Source organism: Theropithecus gelada, chromosome 12 (assembly GCF_003255815.1).
Source record: "Theropithecus gelada isolate Dixy chromosome 12, Tgel_1.0, whole genome shotgun sequence".
In the NCBI taxonomy this organism is placed as follows: domain Eukaryota; kingdom Metazoa; phylum Chordata; class Mammalia; order Primates; family Cercopithecidae; genus Theropithecus; species Theropithecus gelada.
Genome location: NC_037680.1, coordinates 46,800,412 through 46,824,910, shown reverse-complemented (window position 1 = coordinate 46,824,910; position 24,499 = coordinate 46,800,412). Strand labels below are relative to the sequence as shown.

General features: G+C 41.4%; 1 protein-coding gene across 1 annotated transcript in view; it reads right to left on the bottom strand.

Moving 5' to 3' along the window:
• MYO3B (myosin IIIB) overlaps positions 1-24,499 on the bottom strand; it is a 489,035-nt gene that overhangs the window by 242,556 nt on the left and 221,980 nt on the right. Inside the window, exons 17-22 of the mRNA XM_025405350.1 lie at positions 18,489-18,615; positions 17,198-17,408; positions 15,930-16,077; positions 14,524-14,677; positions 12,248-12,336; positions 10,104-10,233 (exon numbers count right to left, since the gene is read on the bottom strand). Coding sequence (XP_025261135.1) covers positions 10,104-10,233; positions 12,248-12,336; positions 14,524-14,677; positions 15,930-16,077; positions 17,198-17,408; positions 18,489-18,615 — 859 coding nt within the window. The remainder of the gene's footprint in view (positions 1-10,103; positions 10,234-12,247; positions 12,337-14,523; positions 14,678-15,929; positions 16,078-17,197; positions 17,409-18,488; positions 18,616-24,499) is intronic.

The window sequence follows — 24,499 nt, the reverse complement described above, 5'->3', positions numbered from 1 at the left end:
TTTTTTTTGAGACGGAGTCTCTCTGTGTCTCCCAGACTGGAGTGCAGTGGTGTGATCTCCTCACTGCAAGCTCCGCCTCCCGGGTTCACGCCATTCTCCCGCCTCAGCCTCCCAAGTAGCTGAGACTACAGGCGCCCGCCACCACGCCCGGCTAGTTTTTTGTATTTTTAGTAGAGACGGGGTTTCACCATGTTAGCCAGGATAGTCTCGATCTCCTGACCTCGTGATCCACCCGCCTCGGCCTCCCAAAGTGCTGGGATTACAGGCTTGAGCCACCGCGCCCGGCCATAACTTTAGTTTCTATCTTGCAGTAGTTAACTGAGTTATTTAACAAATATTTATTGAAACTTTCTATGCACTGGGCGCTGCTCTGGGTCACAGACATACAGTAGTAAACAGGACCAATAAGGGCTCTATCTTCAAGCTGTTTACCAGCTAGCATGGAGTAGAGGCAGGAATAGAGATAGACGTATGTTGGCTCTTGAAGGAGACAGTTAAACAGATGATGTGATAGAATGAGTGGGGAAGAGAGGGGCTACTTTCCATTGGGTAGACAGAGAAGACCTCTCTTTGGAGGTGACATCTGAGCTTAAATTCTGGCCCACAAGAAAGAGATGGACCCATAAACATCTGGGGAAAGCTTGTAATCCCAGCAGTTTGGGAGGCCAAGGCAGGCAGATCACGAGGTCAGGAGATCAAGACCATCCTGGCTAACGCCGTGAAACCCCGTCTCTACTAAAAATACAAAAAAAAAAAAAAATTAGCTAGGTGTGGTGGCACGCATCTGTAGACCCAGCTACTCGGGAGGCTGAGGCAGGAGAATGGTATGAACCCGGAAGGCGGAGGTTACAGTGAGCCGAGATCATGCCACCGCACTCTCCAGCCTGGGCAACAGAGTGAGACTCTGTCTCAAAAAAAAAAAAAAAAAATCTGGGGAAAGATTGTTCCAGGCAGAGTGAGCAGGTGGAATACTTAAGGAACAAAATGAAAACAGAGTAAATGAAAGACTTCAAAGAAGTGAGGACAGAGATACAGGCAGGGACAGATCTCATAGGAGTTTGTAGGTAAAAAAAAAAAAAAAAAAAAGGAGTTTGGATTTTATTCTAGGTGTAATGAGGATCCAGTGGAAACTTTAAACAGAGGAATAATATGATCTAGCTGCAACTTCCGCCTCCTGGGTTCAAGTGATTCTCCTACCTCAGCCTCCCAAGTAGCTGGGATTGCAGGCATGCACCACCATGCCTGGCTAAATTTTTTGTATTTTTAGTAGAGACAGGGTTTCACCATGTTGGCCAGGCTGGTCTCGAACTCCTGACCTCAAGTGATCCACCTGCCTCGGCCTCCCAAAGTGCTGGGATTAAAGGTGTGAGCCACTACATCTGGCTTGTTTGTATCTTTTAAGATGGCTATTGGGCCAAATGAGGCAAGTGGAGAAGCAGAGTTCAGTTAGCAGGTTCAGGTGAGTGATGCTGTAGCTGCGTCACCATGAACTCTGCTTCCAGCTTCACAGGGTGTTCTCCTTGTGTGTGTCTCTGTGTTCAGATTTCCCCTTTTTATAAGAACATCATTCATCTTGGATTAGGGGCTCACCCTAAGGACATCATTTTAAGTTGACTATCTCTGTAAATACCCTAATTCCGAATAAGGTCACATTCTGAGGTACTAGGGCTTAGAATTTCAATGTATCTTGTTTTTTTTTTTTTTTTTTTTAGATGGAGTCTCACTCTATCACACAGGCTGGAGTGCAGTGGTGCAATCTTGGCTCACTGCAAGCTCCGCCTCCCAGGTTCCGGCCATTCTCCTGCCTCAGCCTCCCAAGTAGCTGGGACTACAGGCACCTGCAACCACTCCCGGCTAATTTTTTTGTATTTTTAGTAGAGAGGGGGTTTCACTGTGTTAGCCAGGATGGTCTCAATCTCCTGACCTTGTAAGCCACCCGCCTCGGCCTCCCAAAGTGTTGGGATTACAGGTGTGAGTCACCACACCTGGCCAATGTATCTTTTTCTGGAGGGAACACAATTCAACCCATAAGAAATGACTGGAAAGATGAAAGAGACTATGTTGATAAGAACAATCACATTAAGAGGAATAAACAGATATGCAGAAGAAATGAGAAATACCTACAGGATCAAAATCTTTGTGGAGGTAAGAGAGGCAGGGATGCTGCGTACAAGTAGGGAGCATCTTATCTGTAAGAAGAGCAGGGATGATTCAGAAGCCCTTAGACCAGAAGGAAGATAGATACATTGATCATGTGGTATCTTTGTGAAAAAAAATACATACAGGGAAGATAGAGCAAACAAGAACAATGCAAGTGGATGTGTAGATTTGTCTCATCTATCTATTCACTTATTGAGCAAAAATATATTGAATGCCTACTATATGCCAGATGTATTTTAAGGCTTTGAGGACACAGTAATGGACAACTGAGATAAAAATTCCCTACCCTCTTGGGGCTTACATTATAGTGAAGGAAGACAGACAATAAACACGATACGTAAGTAAAATGTATATAATATGTAAGGTAATAACAAATGCTAAGAAGAAAAATAAAACAGGAATGCAGATATAAAATGTTGAATAGGTTGAAATTTTAGATAGGATAGCCAGAAAAGGTAGGTTTAGAAAAAAGATCTGAATAAAGAGAAGTTAGCCATGGGTATGTCTTAGGAAAAAAAAAATGTTCCAGATATAGGGAACAGTAAGTGCAAAGGCACCTACATAAAACCCACAGCTAACATCATACTTAATGGTTAAAGACAGAAGGTTTTCTCCTCAGGATCAGGAACAAAGCAATATGTCTCCTCTCAACACTTTTATCCAATATCATACTGGAAGTCACCAGTATAATAAGGCAAGAAAAAGAAATAAAAAGCATTAAGATTGGAAAGGAAGAAACAAAAGAGTTCTCATTCACAGACAACATGATTGTCTATACAGAAAATCCCAAGGAATCTACAAAAACAAAAACAAAAAGACTTCTAGGACTAATGAGTTTAGCAAGGTTGTGAGTGACAAAGTCAGTACACAAAAATCATCTGTATTTCTACATATTAGCAATGAATAACTAAAATCAAAATAAAAAAAAATTATACTAGTTCTATAAACTGAAATACTTTGTTTTGCATCTAACAAAACATGTACAGGATCTGTATGCTGAAAACAGCAAAATATTGATTAAATAAATCAAAGAAGATCCAAATAAATAGATATACCATGTTCATGGAATGGAATATTCAACACAGCAAGGTTGCCAATTCTTCCTAAATTTGTCTGTAGATTCAGTGCAATTCAATGCAAAATCCCAGCAGGACTTTTTATAGATACAGACAAGCTGCATTCAAAATTTATATGGAAAGACAAAAGAGCTAGAATAGCCAAAACCATTTTGAAAAAGAATAAAGTTGAAGGAATCATACTACCTGATTTTAAGACTTACTATAGTTGGGCCAGGTATGGTGGCTCAAGCCTGTAATCCTAGCACTTTGGGAGGCTGAGGCGGGCAGATCACCTGAGGTCGGGAGTTCAAGACCAGCCTGACCAACATGGAGAAATCCTGTCTCTACTAAAAGTACAAAAAAGCCAGGTGTGGTGGCGCATGGCTGTAATTCCAGCTACTCGGGAGGCTGAGGCAGGAGAATTGCTTGAACCTGGGAGGCGGAGGTTGCGGTAAGCCGAGATTGTGCCACCGCACTCCAGCCTGGGCAACAAGAGTGAAACTCCATCTCAAAAAAAAGACTTACTATAGTTGGGTGTGGTGGCTCATGCCTGTAATCCCTACACTCTGGGAGGCCGAGGCGGGTGGATCACGAGGTCAGGAGTTTGAGACCAGCCTGGCCAACACAGTGAAATCCCATCTTTACTAAAAATACAAAAAATTAGTCAGGCATGGTGGTGGGGGCCTGTAATTTCAGCTACTCAAGAGGCTGAGGCAGGAGAATCGCTTGAACCTGGGAGATGGACGTTTCAGTGAGCTGAGATCACACCATTGCACTCCGGCCTGGGAGACAAGAGTGAAAATCCAGCTCAAAAAAAAAAAAAAAAAAGAAAAAAAAAAAAGACTTACTATAAATCTGCAATAGTGTGGTATTGGTGAAGAGGCAGATAGTTTGATCAATGAAACAGACCAACATAAATAATAACCAATTGCTTTTTGACAACAGTGCAAAAGCAATTCAATGGAGAAAGGATAGTTATTTCAACAAATGGTTTTGGAACAACTAGACACAGTTATGAAGAAAAAAACCAAAACACCTTAACTTTACATTTTATACAAAAATTTACTCAAACTGGACCCTAAATCTAAATCTAGAATGTAAAAGTATTAATTGAGCATCTATTCATACACAGCTATACACACAATACCTTGGTGCACCCTGGCTTTCACTGGTCAGTCTTTAACACCCTTGTTCAAGTTTTCCTTTCTCGCCCTAAAACTCTCTTCAAGAGCCCAGCCCATCCACTCACAGCAGTTCAGATCAGCATCATGAGCCATCCTCTGCTCAGCAGCCTGCCATCATTTCTTCCTCCACACAGCCTCCCTCTGCCCAAAGAGTTCTTTCCTCCTTGTCCTATTCATTTAATCATCTAACTTCCACCTCCCTCTCCTTTCCAGGGCTGTAGGCCCTGGCTTAGAATGCCTCATTACTCCCAGACTGTCCAATTTTCTCTAGTCTCCTATTAAAAACAAACAAACAAACAAACAACAAACACCAGTCCAATAAGCCTTTCTTAGTTAAAAGAAGTCTTTCTTCATGTTGACCCATGACATTTCCCTGACTTTTCCCTTCTATTTTTATTTGTATGGATATAGTTGTTATATTGCTTCACTTATGGATTTACATGCCTGTTCAGAATTTAGATTTTTTTGTTCATCTTTTATACATTTTGGGATTTGGCACTATTGATCTCTGGCCATTCTAGCTGGGACTTTGTTGTGTTACTTCTAGAAATAATCTATGCACAGCACCATATCTAGATAGATTCCAAATACATAATTATCGATTGACTGAGATACACTCCCAAATTAAATAGAAAGAAGTGGGTCTCTTTGTAAGGAGGAATCACTCCCCAGGGCTCCCTGATGGAACTGGCTCATCAGAGCCTCCATTTCAGGAAAAGCCAGCACTATCCATGTCTGTGGCCTTGAAATTTCATCACTTAGATTCAGCTCATCTGCCAGACCCTTTTGCTAAACTGTCAGGATACAGCAACAGCCATAAGTGGAAAATGGAAACTGAGAGATGGATACCAAAAGGTGCTCTCTTAAGAGCTTAATTCATTTTGGGCATTACAGAATCAGGACTCAGAAAATTGACAGCAAGGATTTCAGCAGTGAAGGTGCTATAGTGCTTTATAGATATGACAATGGGGGGGCTCATCTTGTCCCCCCCATCCAGAAAAAGAGGAGCAAATAGAAGTCAAGAAAGAGATACTTTATTGTTGATTTTCACTGCAAATCAAATTCCACGGAAGAGACCTGAGTTTTCAGACAGAAGAAGGCAATGAGCGTAAAACTCAGTTCTAGTTCTGAAGCAAAAACCAAACTTTGAGGTTCAGAGAATGTTCCCTCTGGTGCTATTCTTACTTTTCCTAGTTTCTCCCAAGTTCACATCTTCTTTAACACCCCAAACTACTATTTGGAAGTCAGAATTCATGATTCAAAGACAAAAATGAATTTTCAAGTTCTCTTTGAAATCCTCTTTCTTTCTTCCCCTGAGCCTTTTAAGCTTTTCTCTCAGTTTACTAGTAGCAAGTGGAACATTCCCCAAACAGGAAAATATGCCTTGAAACCCTGTTATAACATCCTTCCTTTTAATGTTTTTCTATTTAGATTATTCAGTGTGAAAAGTTCCAGCTGAAGGATTAGAAAGCAGTGTTGCTGCTACTTCAAATTTTCACACCTAAAATCTTCAGAGGATTTCCTATCAATAGGAAGTATTACAAAGAACATGTCATCATGTCTGAAGTGGCCCATCTGCAGGCAGAAGGCTGGTTGCAGAAGCATGAGAAGAGAACAGAGAGAATTCATATTGACTGTGGCTGCCTCCCTTTACCAGAAAGTCACTGAGAACCTTGCAGTGAGAATGTGCCTCTCAGGCACAGGCACCTCCACAACCAGATGCAACCGGGTGTCAGCAGAAGGGGGCTGCAGAAACCTGGGAGAAGCCCTGTCTCCTGGTGACCTTGGGCCTCATTATTCTACTCCTCATGGTTTTTAATCTCTTCAGCACTCTGGAAAATGGGAGCTGGAAACAAGAAAATGCCAACTGGATTACTATCTATGATTTTATATTACGATTGCACATATAAACACATAGGTTGATCCTCTCAACCTTGACAAGAAATTAAATCAAGCCCCAGTAGTGTCATGTGCCATGGACATTTTGGTCAACAATGGACTGCATACAAACTGGTGGTCCCATAACATTATTATACCATAGTTGTACTCTACTTTTTCTATATTTAGATATGTTTAGATACACAAATACTTGGCATTGTCTTCCAATTAACTACAACATTCAGTACAGTAACATACTGTACAGGTTTACAGCCCCAAAACAGTAGACTACAACATATAGCCTAGGTGTATCATAGGCTATATCATTTAGGTTTGTGTAAGAACTCTATGATTGTACAACGATGAAATCAACTAACAATGCATTTCTCAGAATGCATCCCCATCATTAAGCTATGCGTGACTACACTGTTTTTGATATATACTAATGAAGGACTGTTACCTGCCCAGCAGCCCAGAGAGGAGGCAACTTGAAGGAATAGGAAAGTGATCCTGGGGCTCTGTTGAAAGCAAAGGACAGTGGCAATCTAGCTACCAGAAAACCTCAACTTAACTGTCAGGAATCCTTTGATAAAGAAATTAAAGTTTTTATTTGCATTTAAACAAATTTAATTTTAATTTTTTTTTTTCAGAGATGGGGTGTCGCTGTGTTGCCCAGACTGGCCTTGCACTCCTGGGCTCAAGTGATCCTCCTGCCTCAGCCTCCTGAGTAGCTGGGACTCTAGCCATGTGCTACTACGTCAAGCTTTTTTTTTTTCTTTGCATTTTAAGGGGTCTTCTCTATCTTTTGGAGAAAAAAAACCCAACATTACTGTGACACAGAATGCACACAAAGTATGAAAAACATAAATGTACAGCATAATAAATATAATGCAAGCATCCACACAATAAATATAATGTAACCACCACTAAGATCAGGAGCCAGACCACTGCCAACATCTCTTAGGAGTCTTCCCAACAAACGTACTTTCCTCTTTCAAAATTGAGGAGTCCAGCACTGGACCTCCTTTTACATTTTGGGCTAATTGCCTCCAAGGCTTGCCAACTTTGATCTTTTTTTTTTTTTTTTGAGAGGAGTCTTGTACCATTGCCCAGGCTGGAGTGCAATGGCATGATCTCAGCTCACCACAACCTCTGCCTCCCAGGTTCAAGCGATTCTCCTGCCTCAGCCTCCCTAGTAGCTGGGATTACAGGTGCCTGCCACCACACCCAGCTAATTTTTTGTATTTTTAGTAGAGATGGGGTTTCACTACGTTGGCCAAGATGGTCTCGAACTCCTGACCTTGTGATCCACCTGCCTCAGCCTCCCAAAGTGCTGGGATTACAGGCGTGAGCCACCGTGTCTGGCCTCAACTTTGATCTTTTTCCTTCCTCCCTGTAGTTCATTCCTCAAAAGGAGTTTGTGAAGTAATTGCCCATAATATCTATGCTTACTGAACTAGTGCTGCATTTAATTTCAATAAAACAATTAAAGCAAGGAAAAATAAAAATGACAAGAAAATGGTTTTTTATGCATTGAAAATATTAGTATATTCTCTTCCAAAGTGCCAGGATGGTGTGGGATCTTGCTTCTAGTGGGAATGTCAAGATATGTAGGCACCTTCCCCTTCATGAGAGGGACATGCCTGAAACAAGCATTGGCAATGAACAGCATAACTTATTTCTGTCCTGTGAGGTTTCCCATCTTCAAAGGCTGTAACATAATAGCCCTCAAAAATATAGATTATGAGTGTTTTAAAAATTAGAAAAGTAATATTCTGACATTCAACACAGGATGCACAATCATGTTAGAATTGAGGTTTGAGGGCAACTATTGTCATAAAGAGATACATTAGCGCCCAATTCTGTACAGAAAATTCTATATAGAAAATGAAGGTAAAACAAAATTCTAGTTGGTGTATGGCAAAGCCATATTACCTTTACTGCTGTATTTCCCTCACTGCCTAAAAAGGACCTTATTACTAGAAGCTGTTCTATAAATGTTTGTTGATTGAATTCATTCCTACATAAATAATTCCGGGAAAAGACAACAGAATCATGCTTATAAGTGTTGATGTTTGTGGCTTCTTAGTTATACTCAAAATGTGGAGAATCCTAAGCTATACTCAAGCTTAGGATCTCAAAGGAAATTACTACGCATATATATACCTCAGGAATACTGGGAAGCCTATTGGGGCATCACGTTTGTTTCTAGTCTTATTCTTCACTTCCGTTTCTATCAAGTGGTGTGGAGTGTAGTTTCAAAACAAGATTCATTAACAGTTACAAGACAAGAGGAAAGCTCTTTCGGAGGGAGTGAAAAAGCAGCAGCAGCGGAGGTTATCTCTTTGTTCCTGTTCCTTCCACAATTGGGTGAATCAAGGGAGAAGAGACTGGCTGCAGGGCCTTACTTTCTGCATAGCGCCACCTAGTGGTCCAGGCTGTTAAATGGTTTTTATTTTGCCAAAGGTTGAAAAATCGGAAATTCCAAAGTTGTGAACAGATTTGACAAGCCGTTATTAATATTTGTGGGAGGATGTAAATGCCAGCTGAAGAGTTATTTGGATAGATTTTTCTCCCAGAGAGCATGTCCCCTATCAATAACGGTTGTCTCTTCACCTCTGTGCTGAAGTCGCCTGATGAGGAATCTACATCCATCCCTGGGTCTCTGGTAAGGAAACACCAGCCAGCCCTTTCCACACCTGCCCCGAGCTCCCGGGAGTCCATACTGAATTAAATCCTGGCTGCCCCAAGGAAGGCATGGAATGGAAGCTGTAGGGCAGGCTTCCGATGGGCACTGCTACTAGCTCTGTTTACAGGAGCATGTCTGAAGAAACAGCCGGATTTCAACTTTCCTTCCAAGTTAAGATGAAGCAAAGGCTGTAGAGTGTGGCTTTTTTTTTTTTTTTTTTTTCTTCTTAGCCAGGCTTTTCATTCCTCTGCAAGTTGCTAAAAATCAGATCTGGCAACCAGTTAAGAAGGATGTGGGAAGAAAAGAAGAGGAAATAGTGAACAATGAACAGTGATAAAGAGGTTTCTCTTCCTTTTTTTCTTAAAAGCATGCCCACTGCTATTTCCAGACCTAGCCTAAAAACACAAAGCCTTTGAGAGTAGAGCTGTGAGAAGGCTGAGTTGGCCACCCAGTTAAAAGCAGCAGAATCCCAGGTACATTCTAAAAGGTTGACTCAATTAGAATCCATTTGGAAAAACAGTTAAGACCTGGAAGTTCTGTTCTTTGGCCCTAGTTTCCTGCTTTTTTGGCATGAGGACTACAGCAACTAAAGAGAAGGTAACTGTAAGTAGGCGAAGGCCACATACATAGGCCAGTGATGGACCTGTTTCAAGTTGGTTAGGAGAGAGGTGGGGTGGGGTCATAACTGGGTAGAAATTGGACCAAGGTGATCTTTGAGGATCCCCTGACCTCTGATTCAGCATACTCCTTTCACTTGGAATCACACACAAATAGAAATAATCTTCCTGATAAGTCTTGGTAAACTGAGACTATCCTAGCATGAATTAATGATATCATATGGCTTTATAAAGGGAAGAATGAAAAGAAGGACGAGAAAGTCTAAGAGTTCATGTTATGCATAGTGTATGTATGTTTATGTGTGCGTGCACACATGTCTGTGAACACACTGATGCTGCATAATTAAATTACAAAAGAAACAATCACTTTCCTTTTCTTGAATTTAGACCCTTACTTCTGCTTAAAGAAATTCAACGTTAGTGGTGCAGCCCTAGCAGTATTCAGACACTAACTGAAAAATTCCACCTGGTCTTGCAAAAGCTTTGGGAGAAGGGCTATCAGAGGGTTCTCAGGTACCTGTTTTGGTCAGAGGGATTGAGAAGAGCTGCTGAAGAAGCTTGTTTTCTGATGTCCTCAGGACCACAACCACATCAGCAGGGAGAGTGTCTCTATTCTTCTCAAGAACCCCAGAAGCATCATATAATACCTGTAACATGAATAGCAAACGGCAAATTAGCCAAGTCAGCTGTCCATCATTGGTGACTCTGGCAAATTGTTTAGCCAGTCATTAATTGACCTCTATATAGAACTAATCTTGACATAGCCACGCTTTTATATGCATAGCACCAGATAAAGGGAAAAATTAGGATTTTTGACAGACCAGTTTATCTTAACTTCTTGTCTAGTTTTTTTTTTTTTTTTTTTTTTTTTTGAGATGGAGTCTTGCTCTGTCGCCCAGGCTGGAGTGCAGTGGCATGATCTCGGCTTACTTCAACCTCTGCCTCCCGGGTTCAAGCGATTCTCCTGCCTCAGCCTCCTGAGTAGCTGGGACCACAGGTATGTGCCACCACGCCCAGCTAATTTTTTGTATTTTTAGCAGAGATGGGGTTTCACTGTGTTAGCCAGGATGGTCTTGACCTCCTGACCTCATGATCCACCTGCCTCGGCCTCCTAAAGTGCTGGGATTACAGGCGTGAGCCACCGCACCGGCCTGTCTAGTTGCTTTTTGAAGATAAATCACATCAGAATAATTATTAAAATATATTAGATGCCATGTGCAAAACATCCATCTTATGAGCTAAACACTGTTATTATCTCCATTTTACTGGTAGACAGGCAGAGACTTAGGAAGAGGTTGAGGAATGTGCTCCTGGTCACACATTTCACAGGTGGTAGCTAGGTATCAAAACTCAGGCAGTTTGCCTCTATGCTCACAACTACTTTAAGCACTCTCACTGCCTCCGTAGGTCCTCATGCGATCTGAGTGATCACTCAAGGATGCTGAGTAGTTCTTGGTTTTCAGAACAGAGGGGATCCAGTTCATATAAATTGTAAGGACCACCCTCAGAGAATTCCTTCTCTACAAATAAGCTTTGAATGACAAATGGATGCAGCAAAGGACACAGAGACCAGGGGGAAAAAAAAAGTTTTTCCCCTAAAATCAGGAAAGGAAAAGAATGAGTCAAGAAGAGGGGTGGGTAGGACATAGGTATAAAAGGACAGAGAGAGGTGAGAAGAGAAGGACAGGAATGGGAGGCAAAAAAGAGGAATGAGGAGGGGAATCAGGGTAGATGCCAGTATTTCAGACTCTGAGGAGGACATTAATATGCTGAGGTAGGTCAAAAACGGAATTGCAATTTCTAACAAAGATCCAAAATAGACACCATAAAGTACTATTTGGAGAGAAAAACAATCCCCTTCCCTTGTACTAGAATTTCCCACCATCCAGTCAGGAAAATCAGTTACAACGGCATGATATGAATATGAAAGACAATTTCAATACATCTTAAATCAATAAAATAATCAAAAATGCCTTTTATTGAACTCCTACCAATTTTCTGGACCTACAGCTCATCAGACCCCAGAGGAACGAATCAGCCATAATTCAAATGGCTCCTTTGGGAGTAACATAAGCAAGGAGCTTGTGGTTATAAGATAGGGCATTTCCTGAATCAGTCACTAATCTGCTTCAGGAACTTGAAATTCAGACTGAGGCATAATGTATGAAAAGTGGAAATTTCAGTTAAGTTGTAAAAGCTTAACATCTGGATAATAACGTGGATTTTTTTCTTTTCATCTGGACATTTTGGGGCCCTTAGACATATGATTAAAGTACTAAAAATTGAGTCCCACTGTGATATTAACCTTCCTCCATTACCTACATGTCTCCAAATGACTTTAGAATGTGAACATTTACCACTAAACACCGCAAAAAGCTGTAATATGTTTTCTCTCTGGAGAGCTGTCAGTTCTAGGCCAAACCTCAGGTGAGAAGCAGATGGCAACTCTGTGGGCCACCCCAGTAAGAAATTGCTTCTATGCCAGGGGCAACTTTCTGTGAGTGGCACCACTGAGAAACTTTAAGAATTATGATTAGGTATTCAGGAAGAATTAAAAGGGGAAAGAAATCTGTAAGCAATTTCATGAGTGGCACAGACAGGGTAATACAGACACTTACCCTTTGTCAAATTCAGGTCTAATAACTGTCACACTGCTCTCACCTTTCCAGCATAATGCTGAATGCCAAAGCACAGCTCCACTCCTTTGGGCCTCCAGAAGTATTTGCACCGTAGATTATCTTCAAATTTATCTGTGTGGATTTTTATGTTGGAGAGTTACAATGTGAATTGTTCCCTCTTTCAAACAAAAACTTGTTCCTTGAGCCATGAGTGACTCAGAATAAGGGCTTTCAGAATAAGGCCTTGATATTAACAAGAGTGGAGAAAGATCACCCATACGATGGGCATTTGTCACATCCTTGCTTAGCTGTGTAGCGTTGTCTTTAGTGTCAGCCTGTGCTCTAAGGTCGTATGTTCTTCTGCTGTTTCTAAGAACTCCTAGCATGGACATTGATGACACCAGAGGCCCTGCCAGTTAGTTTTAGAACCATAAAGGTATCCCATGGAAGGCAGATGACCCTGGTTTAAACTCATCTGGGCAACTTGTGACAATGTTATATATAAAAGAAAGCCACTGAGGGTTACAATTTCAGCTCATAAAAGTGAATCTCTGCCACGAATCAATTTTCCCTCTGGGGAAAAGGCTTGAAACTTTTTATTCCTCCTTTAACACACAATCTTTGCTATTGTGGTTGAAAGCCTACTAGGTGTGAGAAACTGTTAAGCGCTAAAAGCACGTAAAGACTGAGGCTTCATTGCCCCAAGCACCTCACAATCTAAGTGAGGAACAAAGGTTGTGAAAAACACTGAAGATGATGAGCATTTCTTCATATGTCTGTTGGCTGTATGAATGTCTTCTTTTGAGAAATGTCTGTTCATATCCTTTGCCCACTTTTTGATGGGGTTGTTTGTTTTTTTCTTGTAAATTTGTTTGAGTTCTTTGTAGGTTCTGGATATTAGCCCTTTGTCAGATGAGTAGATTGCAAAAATTTTCTCCCATTCTGTAGGTTGCCTGTTCACTCTGATGGTAGTTTCTTTTGCTGTGCAGAAGCTCTTTAGTTTAATTAGATCCCATTTGTCAATTTTAGCTTTTGCTGCCGTTGCTTTTGGTGTTTTAGACATGAAGTCTTTGCCCATGCCTATGTCCTGAATGGTACTACCTAGGTTTTCCTCTAGGATTTTTATGGTATTAGGTCTAACATTTAAGTCTCTAATCCATCTTGAATTAATTTTCGTATAAGGAGTAAGGAAAGGATCCAGTTTCAGCTTTCTACTTATGGCTAGCCAATTTTCCCAGCACCATTTATTAAATAGGGAATCCTTTCAGTTTATTGCAGCACTATTCACAATAGCAAAGACTTGGAATCAACCCAAGTGTCCATCAGTGACAGATTGGATTAAGAAAATGTGGCACATATACACCATGGAATACTATGCAGCCATAAAAATGGATGAGTTTGCGTCCTTTGTAGGGACATGGATGCAGCTGGAAACCATCATTCTTAGCAAACTATCACAAGAACAGAAAACCAAACACCGCATGTTCTCACTCATAGGTGGGAACTGAACAATGAGATCACTTGGACTCAGGAAGGGGAACATCACACACCGGGGCCTATCATGGGGAGGGGGGAGGGGGGAGGGATTGCATTGGGAGTTATACCTGATGCAAATGACGAGTTGATGGGTGCAGCAGACCAACATGGCACAAGTATACATATGTAACAAACCTGCACGTTATGCACATGTACCCTACAACTTAAAGTATAATAATAATAAATAAATTTAAAAAAAAAAAAAAAAGAAAAAGAAAAACACTGAAGATTCAAGAGGAATAGGGTGCAGAATAGAGGGCCTTTGACGTCAGAAGGAGATGCCCTGTATTCATCCCGAAGATAACAGCAACCTAATGAGAAGGTGGCTTTAGAAAGACTAAACTAGCTGCGATATCCAGGGTAGATGGGGAAGGTAGGAGCCTGGAAGCCAAGGAGAATGGAAAGGGCTTCTACACGAAATCAAATTAGACGTGGATGGGAGTCCAGGGGAAGACATGAGAGGGGGGCACGCAAAGGATGGGAAGCAAACATTGGCTATAGGAAAGAAGAGAGAGGAAGGTGTAAAAATGAAATCAACCATGGGGTAATGCTAATCATGTTGGCAGGAATAGGAAAGTGGGAAGGGTTAGGAATAATGATGGGTTTGCTTTAAGATTCAAATTCTACGACTACATTTCAATTCAATTAAAAAGAAGGCCTATATTCTTACAACCCACCACATAGACAAAATATGTAAGGTAAATTCATTAAAGTACACTCAATTGATGACACGAACCAAGTTTTGTTCTAAATGTATATGCCTTTTTCTCAGAAGGTACCTACCAACCAGGGTCTGGTCAGTTGCTTGGGGAAACCGACTTTCCTCATCCAAAAGTGCAAGTAGTCCCAGGGGTTTCTGGAGGAACATGTCCAAGAGCGGGCGGTTGTCCTCATATTCCACAGGTATAGCATCAATGCCTTCATTCTGATATTCCATCTGGAGGGAAATGGATTGTGATTCTCTCCAGCCCAAAACCAGCCTTGGTACCACCAGGATACTTGGACGTGGACTTTCTGGGTCTAGCAACACTGAATGCATGTGGAAAGCAGGATATGTTTTCCGTGTATAGTAAAGGAATCTTCTGCATATAACACCATTAAAGCTGTGCATTTAAATCTGACTTACAAGTGGCCTCTGGCAGGCAGCTAAACCCAGTAAAATCTGTCAAACGTGGACTTGGTAACTTATCATTTAGAAACTAATGTACAAGGAAGTAAAGCTGAAAAAAAAATTTTTTTAGTGAGAAATGTGGTTTAAACCAAGAAAACAGAATTCTCTTCTGCAAGGAATTCTATAAAGGAATCATCTAGGGTTGGAAAACTAGAAAAACTCCAGATTGCCAGGGAAATAAGTGGAAGGAACCTGGACCGAAACAAGAGTGGATGGGAGAGGAGTGCTATACAGATTTATCCAGCTTCAGAGATAAAAGCAATGCTGGTATTTTCACGAAATGTCTTTGTGTGTATCTAATCACAGTTTAGTTTGTGTATACTCATGCCTGCATTAAAACAATTATCCCTGCATCCAAGAGGCTTAGCCAGAATGTTTCATTATTGCAACTACTTCACACAGAAGAGAGTGTTAGGGTTTAAGTAAAGGTTGGGGCTGAGCAGACTGCTATGTAGGCTGCTGCCCCAGGAAAAGAGCCCCATTCCTTGGGTCCACTAGTTTCTCACTCTGTCTTCACAATTTATTGTTAAACTCACAGAGGGACAATTTCCATGTCTAGAAAACCAAGAACACATCTTACTCCTCTCTGGAGATACCTCTCCAGTTACTGACGGATCTGGTACATAGCAGATAGGGGATAGGGAGGGCTAGTGTAGCAGTTAAGAACCTATGTCCCGAATTCAAGGTCACCTGTGTCATTTTGAACACAATCATAAATATTTTTAGTTAAATAAAGTAGAAGAGATACAGCATTTTGAGCAATATGCACAAAAGAGTTTTGACTCAAGATTTAAATGAGTGACTTGTCACCAGCTCCACTCAAGTGAGGAAATGTACCTTTCCACAGAAATCAAGACCTTTTTCAGATAAATTTAGACTATTTAGCCAGGACTGCCTTACCCTGTTTTCTCTCTAGGGTCTTTTGCCTGTTAGTCTACAGGGTTTCTGCTACAAATTGTGGGCAGCTTGGAGACACCTTTTCCCCATCAAGTTTAGTTACCTCAGAGTTCACTATTACCTGCTCAAGAGCAAAAACGTGCTGATTGAAATAGTACTGGATTTGCTCATTGGCGATGTTTATGCAGAGCTGCTCAAATGAATTTCTCTGAAAATTCTCGAATCCAAAGATATCCAAGATCCCCACATTCATCCCATCTTCTGCACTACTGCGTGAGAGAGAAGAACAAAACTATTTAGAGGAGGAAACACCCACCTCAAGATGATGAGAATGTATGTGCCCAAGTGTTTATCAACTCAAGTACCCAATTCAGCCACTCACGGAAAGCAGCATCCTGCCACCCCTAAGAAAAGAAGCAGTTTGTGTCTTAAACTATTTGTTCTTTCGGACTTTCAACAGCATTTCCAACTTCTTTTTTTTTAAGCAGTAGAATCCTTTAGAATCTTACTCAAGAACTCCATATATAAAATAGATGTTTAAAAGTCCTTTTGTTTGAAGGGGTTGAAGCTGTTGCTTATTTATTCTCCCACCTATCTACCCACAAAGGTAACTAGAAGAGTACTCTTCAGAATTGGATGTGGTGAACTCCTCCACAATATGGGAAACCACTATGTTTAAGGAAAGAGCAAGGAAAAGTAGTCGAAGAAGTAGGAATAATAATGTAAGATAGTGTGCTTTAAAATTTTTCAAAAAATGTCTCTTTGATTCTAAAAACAACACTATGAAGAGGATATTATATTCCTCATTTTACAGGTGAGAAAACTGACTTAGAACATGAAGCTGATTAAAACCATTATTGGAACGCCAAGCATATGGGAGTTATTCACATCCTACTGTTCAAGGTCATCGCCAAGGTCTGATTGAAAAAATTCAAAAAATTGCCACCTCAGGCATAAATGGGTTAAGTTGTAGAGTTTGGGTGCGAACCCAGTTTGTCCAGCTCCCAGCCAAGACTGTTCTCTCAAATACTACACTATAGTGGCTCCTTCAGTCATTTGCCTCTCGGGTACAAACGCTTCAACTCTCCTGGATCTCATTGTGTCTTCTAAAAGAGAAGGCCTAAATTAGCTGGGCGTGGTGGCACGCGCCTGTAATCCCAGCTACCCAAGAGGCGGAGGCAGTTGAATTGTTTGAACCCCGGAGGTGGAGGTTGCAGCGAGCGGAGATCTTGCCACCGCACTCCGGCCTGGGCGACAGAGTGATACTCTGACTCCACAAAAAAAAGAAAGAAAATCCCAGAGAGGACCAAATGCTTCCTTTTGCAAACGCTAAGGGACGGCGGGGTCAATGGCCGCTCTCCTGAGCCCTCTGCTCTCCGAGGAACTTGCCATATGTTTTTGTCTGGCTGCAGGAGTGTATTAATGCGATTCACAATCCAGCTGAAGAGCCTCCCATACAGGGCTTTGGACATGGCGTCTCGAACGTCCGCAGCCCTGTCTACGGTATTGGCACGGATGATGGTCTCGCCCCGGGTGACCACACAGTGGGAGGTGAGGGCCTCCTGGAGCTCTTCGGGGCTGATGCACAGAACAGAGGCAGCTGAAACAAAGAATAAGGATAACACAGAATGTAGCCAGACCTTCGTTCATTCAGTCTGTCAGCATTTATTAACATCCACTATGTGCCAGACTCCATTTTGGTACTTTTCACTCAAAGATAAACAGGCTAGGTCCCTAACCCCAAGAAGCTTCCAGACTGACACAGTATCTCCCAAACTGTTCTGAAAGCTCTTACTTCATAGATGCTTGACGAAAAAAAAAGGAAGAGGAGGTGGTCTTTTGCCAAATAAATTGGGGAAATAGCTGCAGACTGTATTTTACCCTTAGTCACAAAATATACTCTTATAGTAAAGGCCCTAAAATGTCCTACAGTTTAACACAAAAAAGGTTTTTACTTTATTTAAATCAGTTTGTTTGTTTTTCATAATTGAGGATTCTCACTCTTTGTGCCACCATAATTACCTGTGGAACTTTAAAAATAAACAGGTGCCTGCTTTCTTCTCCTGTATATGCTGATATAGTGGATTCGGAATGGGCCCAACCTCCTGTATTTTTTTCAGTTTGTAGATGATTTTTTCAAAAACAACGAAGGTTAAAAACCAATACCCAAAATTACCTGCCATAAAATTATTTTCTATAGAACTCTTGCAGCTTATGGAAGGAACACTGGTGTTCCACAGGACATCCTTGGGGAAATACTAGTTCATGAAAACATCCAGAGCTGTTAGAAGGACCAGCAGGCTGGGCGAATCCCAACACTCTGGGAGGCCGATGGTGGGGGGGAGGGTGGATCATGAGGTCAGGAGTTCAAGAGCAGCCTGGTCAACATGGTGAAACCCCGTCTCTACTAAAAATACAAAAATTAGCCAGGCGTGGTGGCAGGTGCCTGTAATCCCAGCTGCTCTGGAGGCTGAGGCAAAGAAATGCTTGAACCCAGGAGGCAGAGGTTGCAGTGAGCGGAGATCGTGCCACTGCACTCTAGCCTGGGTGACAGAGCAAGACTCTGTCTTAAAAAAAAAAAAAAAAAAAAAAAGACTAGCAAATGCTGCATTATATTTTACAGAGCCTAAAGAAGCATGTGCTTTGGCAACAACACAGCCCACAAATATCAAATAATTACCATTTTGCAAAGCTTCAGCATCGGGCACCTCACTTTTATCAGTCTGATGTTGAGAGGAAATAGCTGCAAACTCAATGTTCCCAATATTCAAAATCCCGGCCAAAATTCTGTACACTGAGTGCACCTCCTGAAAAGGACATCAAGAACCATATATGAAGGTCATTGCCAATCAAACTAATGAACCACTAGACCTGTAGTGGAAACTACCAGTTGTTTACCAAAGTCCATTCTCCCTCTTTTTTTAGACACACAGCCAAATTTCCCAAACTCCTTTGCAGTTAGAGGTCATCATATAACCACATTTTAACAATGAAGCAAGCAGAATGATGTGGGTCACTTCTGGGCCCAGGCCTTATGGGCATGAGCATACCTCCGCTATACTTTTCTTCTCGTTATTGCTGGCTGAAACTCCCAGCAACCCAGCCTTAACCATGCCACTGATGAGGATGCCTTAGACCAACAATTGCATAAAGGGAGTTGTTCTGCAACCTGACCCTCTTATCTGGAAACAGTTAAAAGAGATAACTAATCTTCTTTGTTCTTTAAGCCACTTTTAGCCTTTTACCCTAACTAATACCAGCTCCCAAATTCAGGTATGATCTTTTGTTCAAAGCAAGAGCGGAGCTGTTTCCTTAACCTCTTTGGAATATCGCTTTTATGAAGCAGTTGGGAAGACATTCATTCATGGCTCCTAGAATATTTTAAAGTTAAATGATGGACTATATAGTTATGAAGTCAGGAAATATTTTAAGAGTCACTAGAAATATCTGTGATAATTGTATATGAAATTATATTTTTATATAACAAGAAATATATATAATTAACCTTTTTTTGAGATAGAGTCTTGCTCTGTCACCCAGGCTGGAGTGCAGTGGCGCAATCTCGGCTCACTGCAACTCCTGCCTCCCAGGTTCAAGCGACTCTCCTGCCTCAGCCTCCCGGGTAGCTGGGATTATAGACACGCACCACCACACCCAGCTCTTTTTAGTATTTTTTAGTAGAGATGGAGTTTCGACATGTTGGCCAGGCTGGTCTTGAACTCCTGACCTCAGGTGATCCACCCGCCTCAGCCTCCCAAAGTGCTGGGATTACAGGCGTGAGCCACCGTGCCTGGCCAACAATTGACTTTTGTTTTTTTTGTTTTGTTTTGTTTTTTGGTTTTTGGTTTTTTTGAGATGGAGTTTCGCTCTTGTTGCCCAGACTGGAGTGCAATGGTGCTACCTCGGCTCACCGCAACCTCTGCCTCCCAGGTTCAAGTGATTCTCCTGCCTCAGCCTCCTGAGTAGCTGAGTAGATGTGCCACGATGCCCAATTAATTTTTTAGTTTTAGTAGAGACAGGGTTTCTCCATGTTGGTCAGGCTGGTCTCGAACTCCTGACTTCAGGTGATCCACCTGCCTTGGCCTCCCAACGTACTGGGATTACAGGCATGAGCCACCGCGCCCGGCCAACAATTGACTTTTGAACAATACAGGTTGGAACTGCACAGGTCCTCCTATACATAGATATTTTTCAACCAAACATGGATCAAAAATACAGTATTCACAAGATGTGAAACCCACATATACAGAGGGCTGACTTTTCATACATGTGGGTTCTGCAGGGCTGACTGCAGGACTCGAGTATGCTTGGATTTTGGTATATGAATTGGAGGCTCCTGGAACTAATCCATCACATATACCGAGGGACAATTGTATTTGTTCTTTGCCCCCAGTTGCTGACACAAAAGCATCTAAAACCCTTGAAAGTGAGTGATAGGAATGTTAGGAGTCTTTTTGTTATTTACAACAAGCCCCTCTCATCCATACCTGAGGTTATACTAAGCAGGTGACACATTTTTTTTTTTTTTTTTTTTTTTGAGACGGAGTCTCGCTCTGTCGCCCAGGCTGGAGTGCAGTGGCCAGATCTCAGCTCACTGCAAACTCCGCCTCCCAGGTTTACGCCATTCTCCTGCCTCAGCCTCCCGAGTAGCTGGGACTACAGGCGCCCTCCACCTCGCCCGGCTAGTTTTTTTGTATTTTTTAGTAGAGACGGGGTTTCACTGTGTTAGCCAGGATGGTCTCGATCTCCTCACCTCGTGATCCGCCTGTCTCGGCCTCCCAAAGTGCTGGGATTACAGGCTTGAGCCACCGCGCCCGGCCAAGCAGGTGACTCTTGGTGGACCTCTAGTTAACTTTAGGATGGAGAGCTGGTTGCCAGAGGAACCAATCATGTGATTAGAGAGTTCGAACTTTTGGGTCCTCCTCAGCCCAGTCTCTGGGAGCACAGAGGGATTAGACATCGAGTTAATTCCCAATGGCCAATGATTAACCAATCATGTGAATGTAATGGAACCTCCTACAACTTCTGCCTCCTGGGTTCAAGCGATTCTCCTGCCTTAGCCTCCCGAGTAGCTAGGATTACAGGCCCCTGCCACCATGCCCGGATAAATTTTTGTATTTTTAGTAGAGATGGCATTTCACCATGTTGGTCAGGCTGGTCTTGAACTCCTGACCTCAGGTGATCTGCCCACCTCGGCCTCCCAAAGTGCTGGGATTACAGCCATAAGCCACCGTGCCCAGCAGAGTTGTATCCTTTATAATAAAACAGTAATGGTAAGTAAAGTGTTTTCCTGAGTTCTATAAACTGTTCTAGCAAATTATCAAACCTGAGGAGGGAGTTGTGGGGACTCTCAATTTATAGTCAGTCAGTCAGAAGTATAGAAGACAGTAGCATAGGTATTTGGAGTCAGGGTAGTCTTGTGGGACTGAGCCCTTAGCTTGTGGGATCTGATGCTAACTCCAGGTAGATAGTGTCAGAATTGAGTGGATTGTAGGACACTCAGCTGGTGCCAGAGAATTTGTTGGTATGGGGGAGAAAACCCCACATATTTGGTGTCAGAAATGTGAGTAAAAACAGTTCTGATTATCTAAGCTCTATTTTTATATTGAAAGTTGAATACATATGTATCATTAATAGTAAAAAAAAATTAAAGGGTATATTTACTTATTTAAAAACTTACATTTTCTATATGTGAAACAATGAAATAGGAAAATTTTGCATTTTATGCTTAGAGAAAAGTACTTTCACAAAAATATTCAGGCAGGTAACTTGATTTAGTACTCTACATAGCAGCAAAGGAATAGGAACGGTCACTAGACCACTGATAAAGCATTGCCTCACAGATTACAACTTCCTGTAAACATTACTCAGTAAAGCCAAAAAGAGGAACACAGACTATAATAGTGACATCTGCTGGATACCTGATAATGCTACAAAGACAAATGAAGATTTTAAACTAGGCTTCTACAATGGATAAATGTTATTCTTCCAACTTCTAAATCAAAGGCAATATGTCATGTTTTTTACTTTAAGAATCATTGTTTAATCACCCAACTTAAGAGTGGCTAAGGAGAACACCTACTAAATAGGTTTTCTGGGACTTGCTTGGATTTAACATGACAGCACCTCATTACTTAGATCAATACAGTGTGAGGCTTGCTCACTACACTGAGCAACTTCCCACAGAGGCAGATCCCGGGGGTAAAACAGAGACTCTTGCAGTGAGTTCTACATCAGCTGTTTCTATACCCAGTTATCTCAAGAGGTTATCTGAAACTCTCAGTACTCTTAGAAAAAATAAATGTATTTCCTGTAATTAAAACACGCATCACACAAAGACTCTCTCTCTCTCTCTCTTTCTTCATGTATTACAGTACAAGCTCTGAAACCTCCCAAAATAAGACTTCCAGGCATTTCACCACTGGGATAATCACCATAGAAAATGACTGTCAAAGGCTATACCCTTGAAACCAGCATCTTGCCCTGTTGCTTCTCTGGCAATATCCTCTTCAGCATAGTGCCTAGACAACCATTTAAAGTGAAAAACTATCTATGACCCTGAGCAAAAACATTTAGGTTCAAACACTGTGTGAATCACTGAAATTAATGATCGATTGGGTCTCCTTCTTTGATTTAGTGAGAACTACAGAGGGGTAACCAATGCTCACCTTATCAAGGAGTTTATATTTCTGGGCTATTCCACCCACTTGACTCCATCAGTCCTATAACCTTGGGTTAATTAGTTCTCCCTTTCTGATCTAGGAGCCTCTGCGTTCAGGTCAAAACATCATGTACACTCATGGCAAAATTCAATCAGTTGTATGTCCACCTGTGGGATTACTCTTCCTGTCCTAAACCTTTTCGATCAAATTTTTCTTATTGTCTCCCCACAGAGAGCCAGGGAAGATTTTTTCACCTTCTTTACCTTGTCCATTTTCTCTTGCTTCATCTCCAGCTACAGAGCTTTTCCTGGCATCTCTGCCTTTTCTGCAGACTCTTGCTATGCTGCTATCTCTTTTTATTTCTACCACTTTCCAACTTTCTATATTATAAAGTGGAATAGCTTCACTCAAGAAGACCAAGTCCTCCAACTGGGTTTCTCAATTTATTGTTGATGAGTATAAACTATTTCACTACCAATCAGCAAAAGTGGGGAAGAGAGAGCGTTTCTCCATCAAAGCCCCACTGCAGGATATCTGATATTTTCTTATCTTTTCTCGTAAGACACTTCTTTTACTGATGTAGATATTCTCTTGACAGAGTTGAGGCTAATTGAAAAGTTGAGAGGAAACTTAGTTTTCTCTGTTAGCCTGGTGCTACTCTAAGGAAATCCCCCTTGGCCTGGCTCATAAGCATCTCCGGTAGTTGTTTCTCTGGTATATCCCTAGGAATTTACTTCCCTTCCCAGTCTCTCTTTCCTTTCTTTCTTTTTTGTAAGTTTCTTCAGTTTTTCATCAGTTCTTCCCTAAGCACTGCATCAGGACCAGCTGAAGGGCCTCGCTACAGGCTCTGTTCCAACACTTCTCGGTCTCCTTTGCAGAGGCTCTACAACATCTGGCATCTTAAAAGCCAATGGCATCCTATTGTCTGTCATCAAGACATTAGAAATCCTCAAGACTCCCAAGTCATATTTTCACATGTAATCCTTCAGAGCAGTACTCTCTCAATTCATAATCTATTTTGAAGAAAGGGAAGAAATTTTGTGCCGATCTCAAAGGCTTCTCCCTAACCTCTCCAACGGGGATCTATAGTGTACGTCCAGTTTTGACCATCACATAGATCATCTGCCCAAAAAGTTTTCATGTAGCATTAAATAGAAACATCTCTAAAACCCTATTGATTGAATATGTTAATTACTACCAGCAAGACAAGTATATAATTGTATGGTTTGGCTCCAGAAATAAGAGTTGAAAAGCACAATCTTCACAATAAGGTCTTAGGGATAATCCCCCAACCCTCCACAAGAAGTCATCATCATTAGTGGAAGACTCCTCCACCAGGGCAATTTCTTTACAATAAACTCAGGGTCAAGTGTTCTTTTAGATACTTTGGCTGGTGTCCCAGATTTAAAATTCATGCTCCTGACTCCACACAAAGGTTTGCTACTCATAATTTTGCTTTAAGGGTTTGAGAAAAAATTAAGGGATTCCTGCAGGGAACTAGTGACATTATAAGAAAGGAGAAGAACCATAATTTTGATTGAATTGACCAGTTCATTTAAGCTTTATCTAGAAATGTCTGCCAGAAAAACCTAAAAGAAAGTTCTGTTACATCAGCATTTGGCATCTGTTTCCTGACTACATTCAACTGGATCTTTCTGAATTTAGTCACACTACTTTGAATTTATAAACATAAAGTGAACTGAGTTAACTCAGCAAAACAGGTTGTCTGCAGAGATAGAACTACAGAATTCAGAGTCAGAGAGATAAGATCCAGCTTCTTCCTTTCATTTCTAAGGTTGCAGCTGATATAAATTGGTTTATTTCCTGTATGAATTAATGTGGGACATGGTGAAAATATACACACATGACACCGTTACATTCTGGTTATTCATTTAACAGTACAGACCAGGCACAAATTAAAAATGTTCACCATCTTTTACATGTTTTTCTTTTCATGTTTATTCATACAGTCATTCACTTATTTCTATTGCACCTTTTTTCCCAGAGAGGCTAGGGATGGCTTACTTCA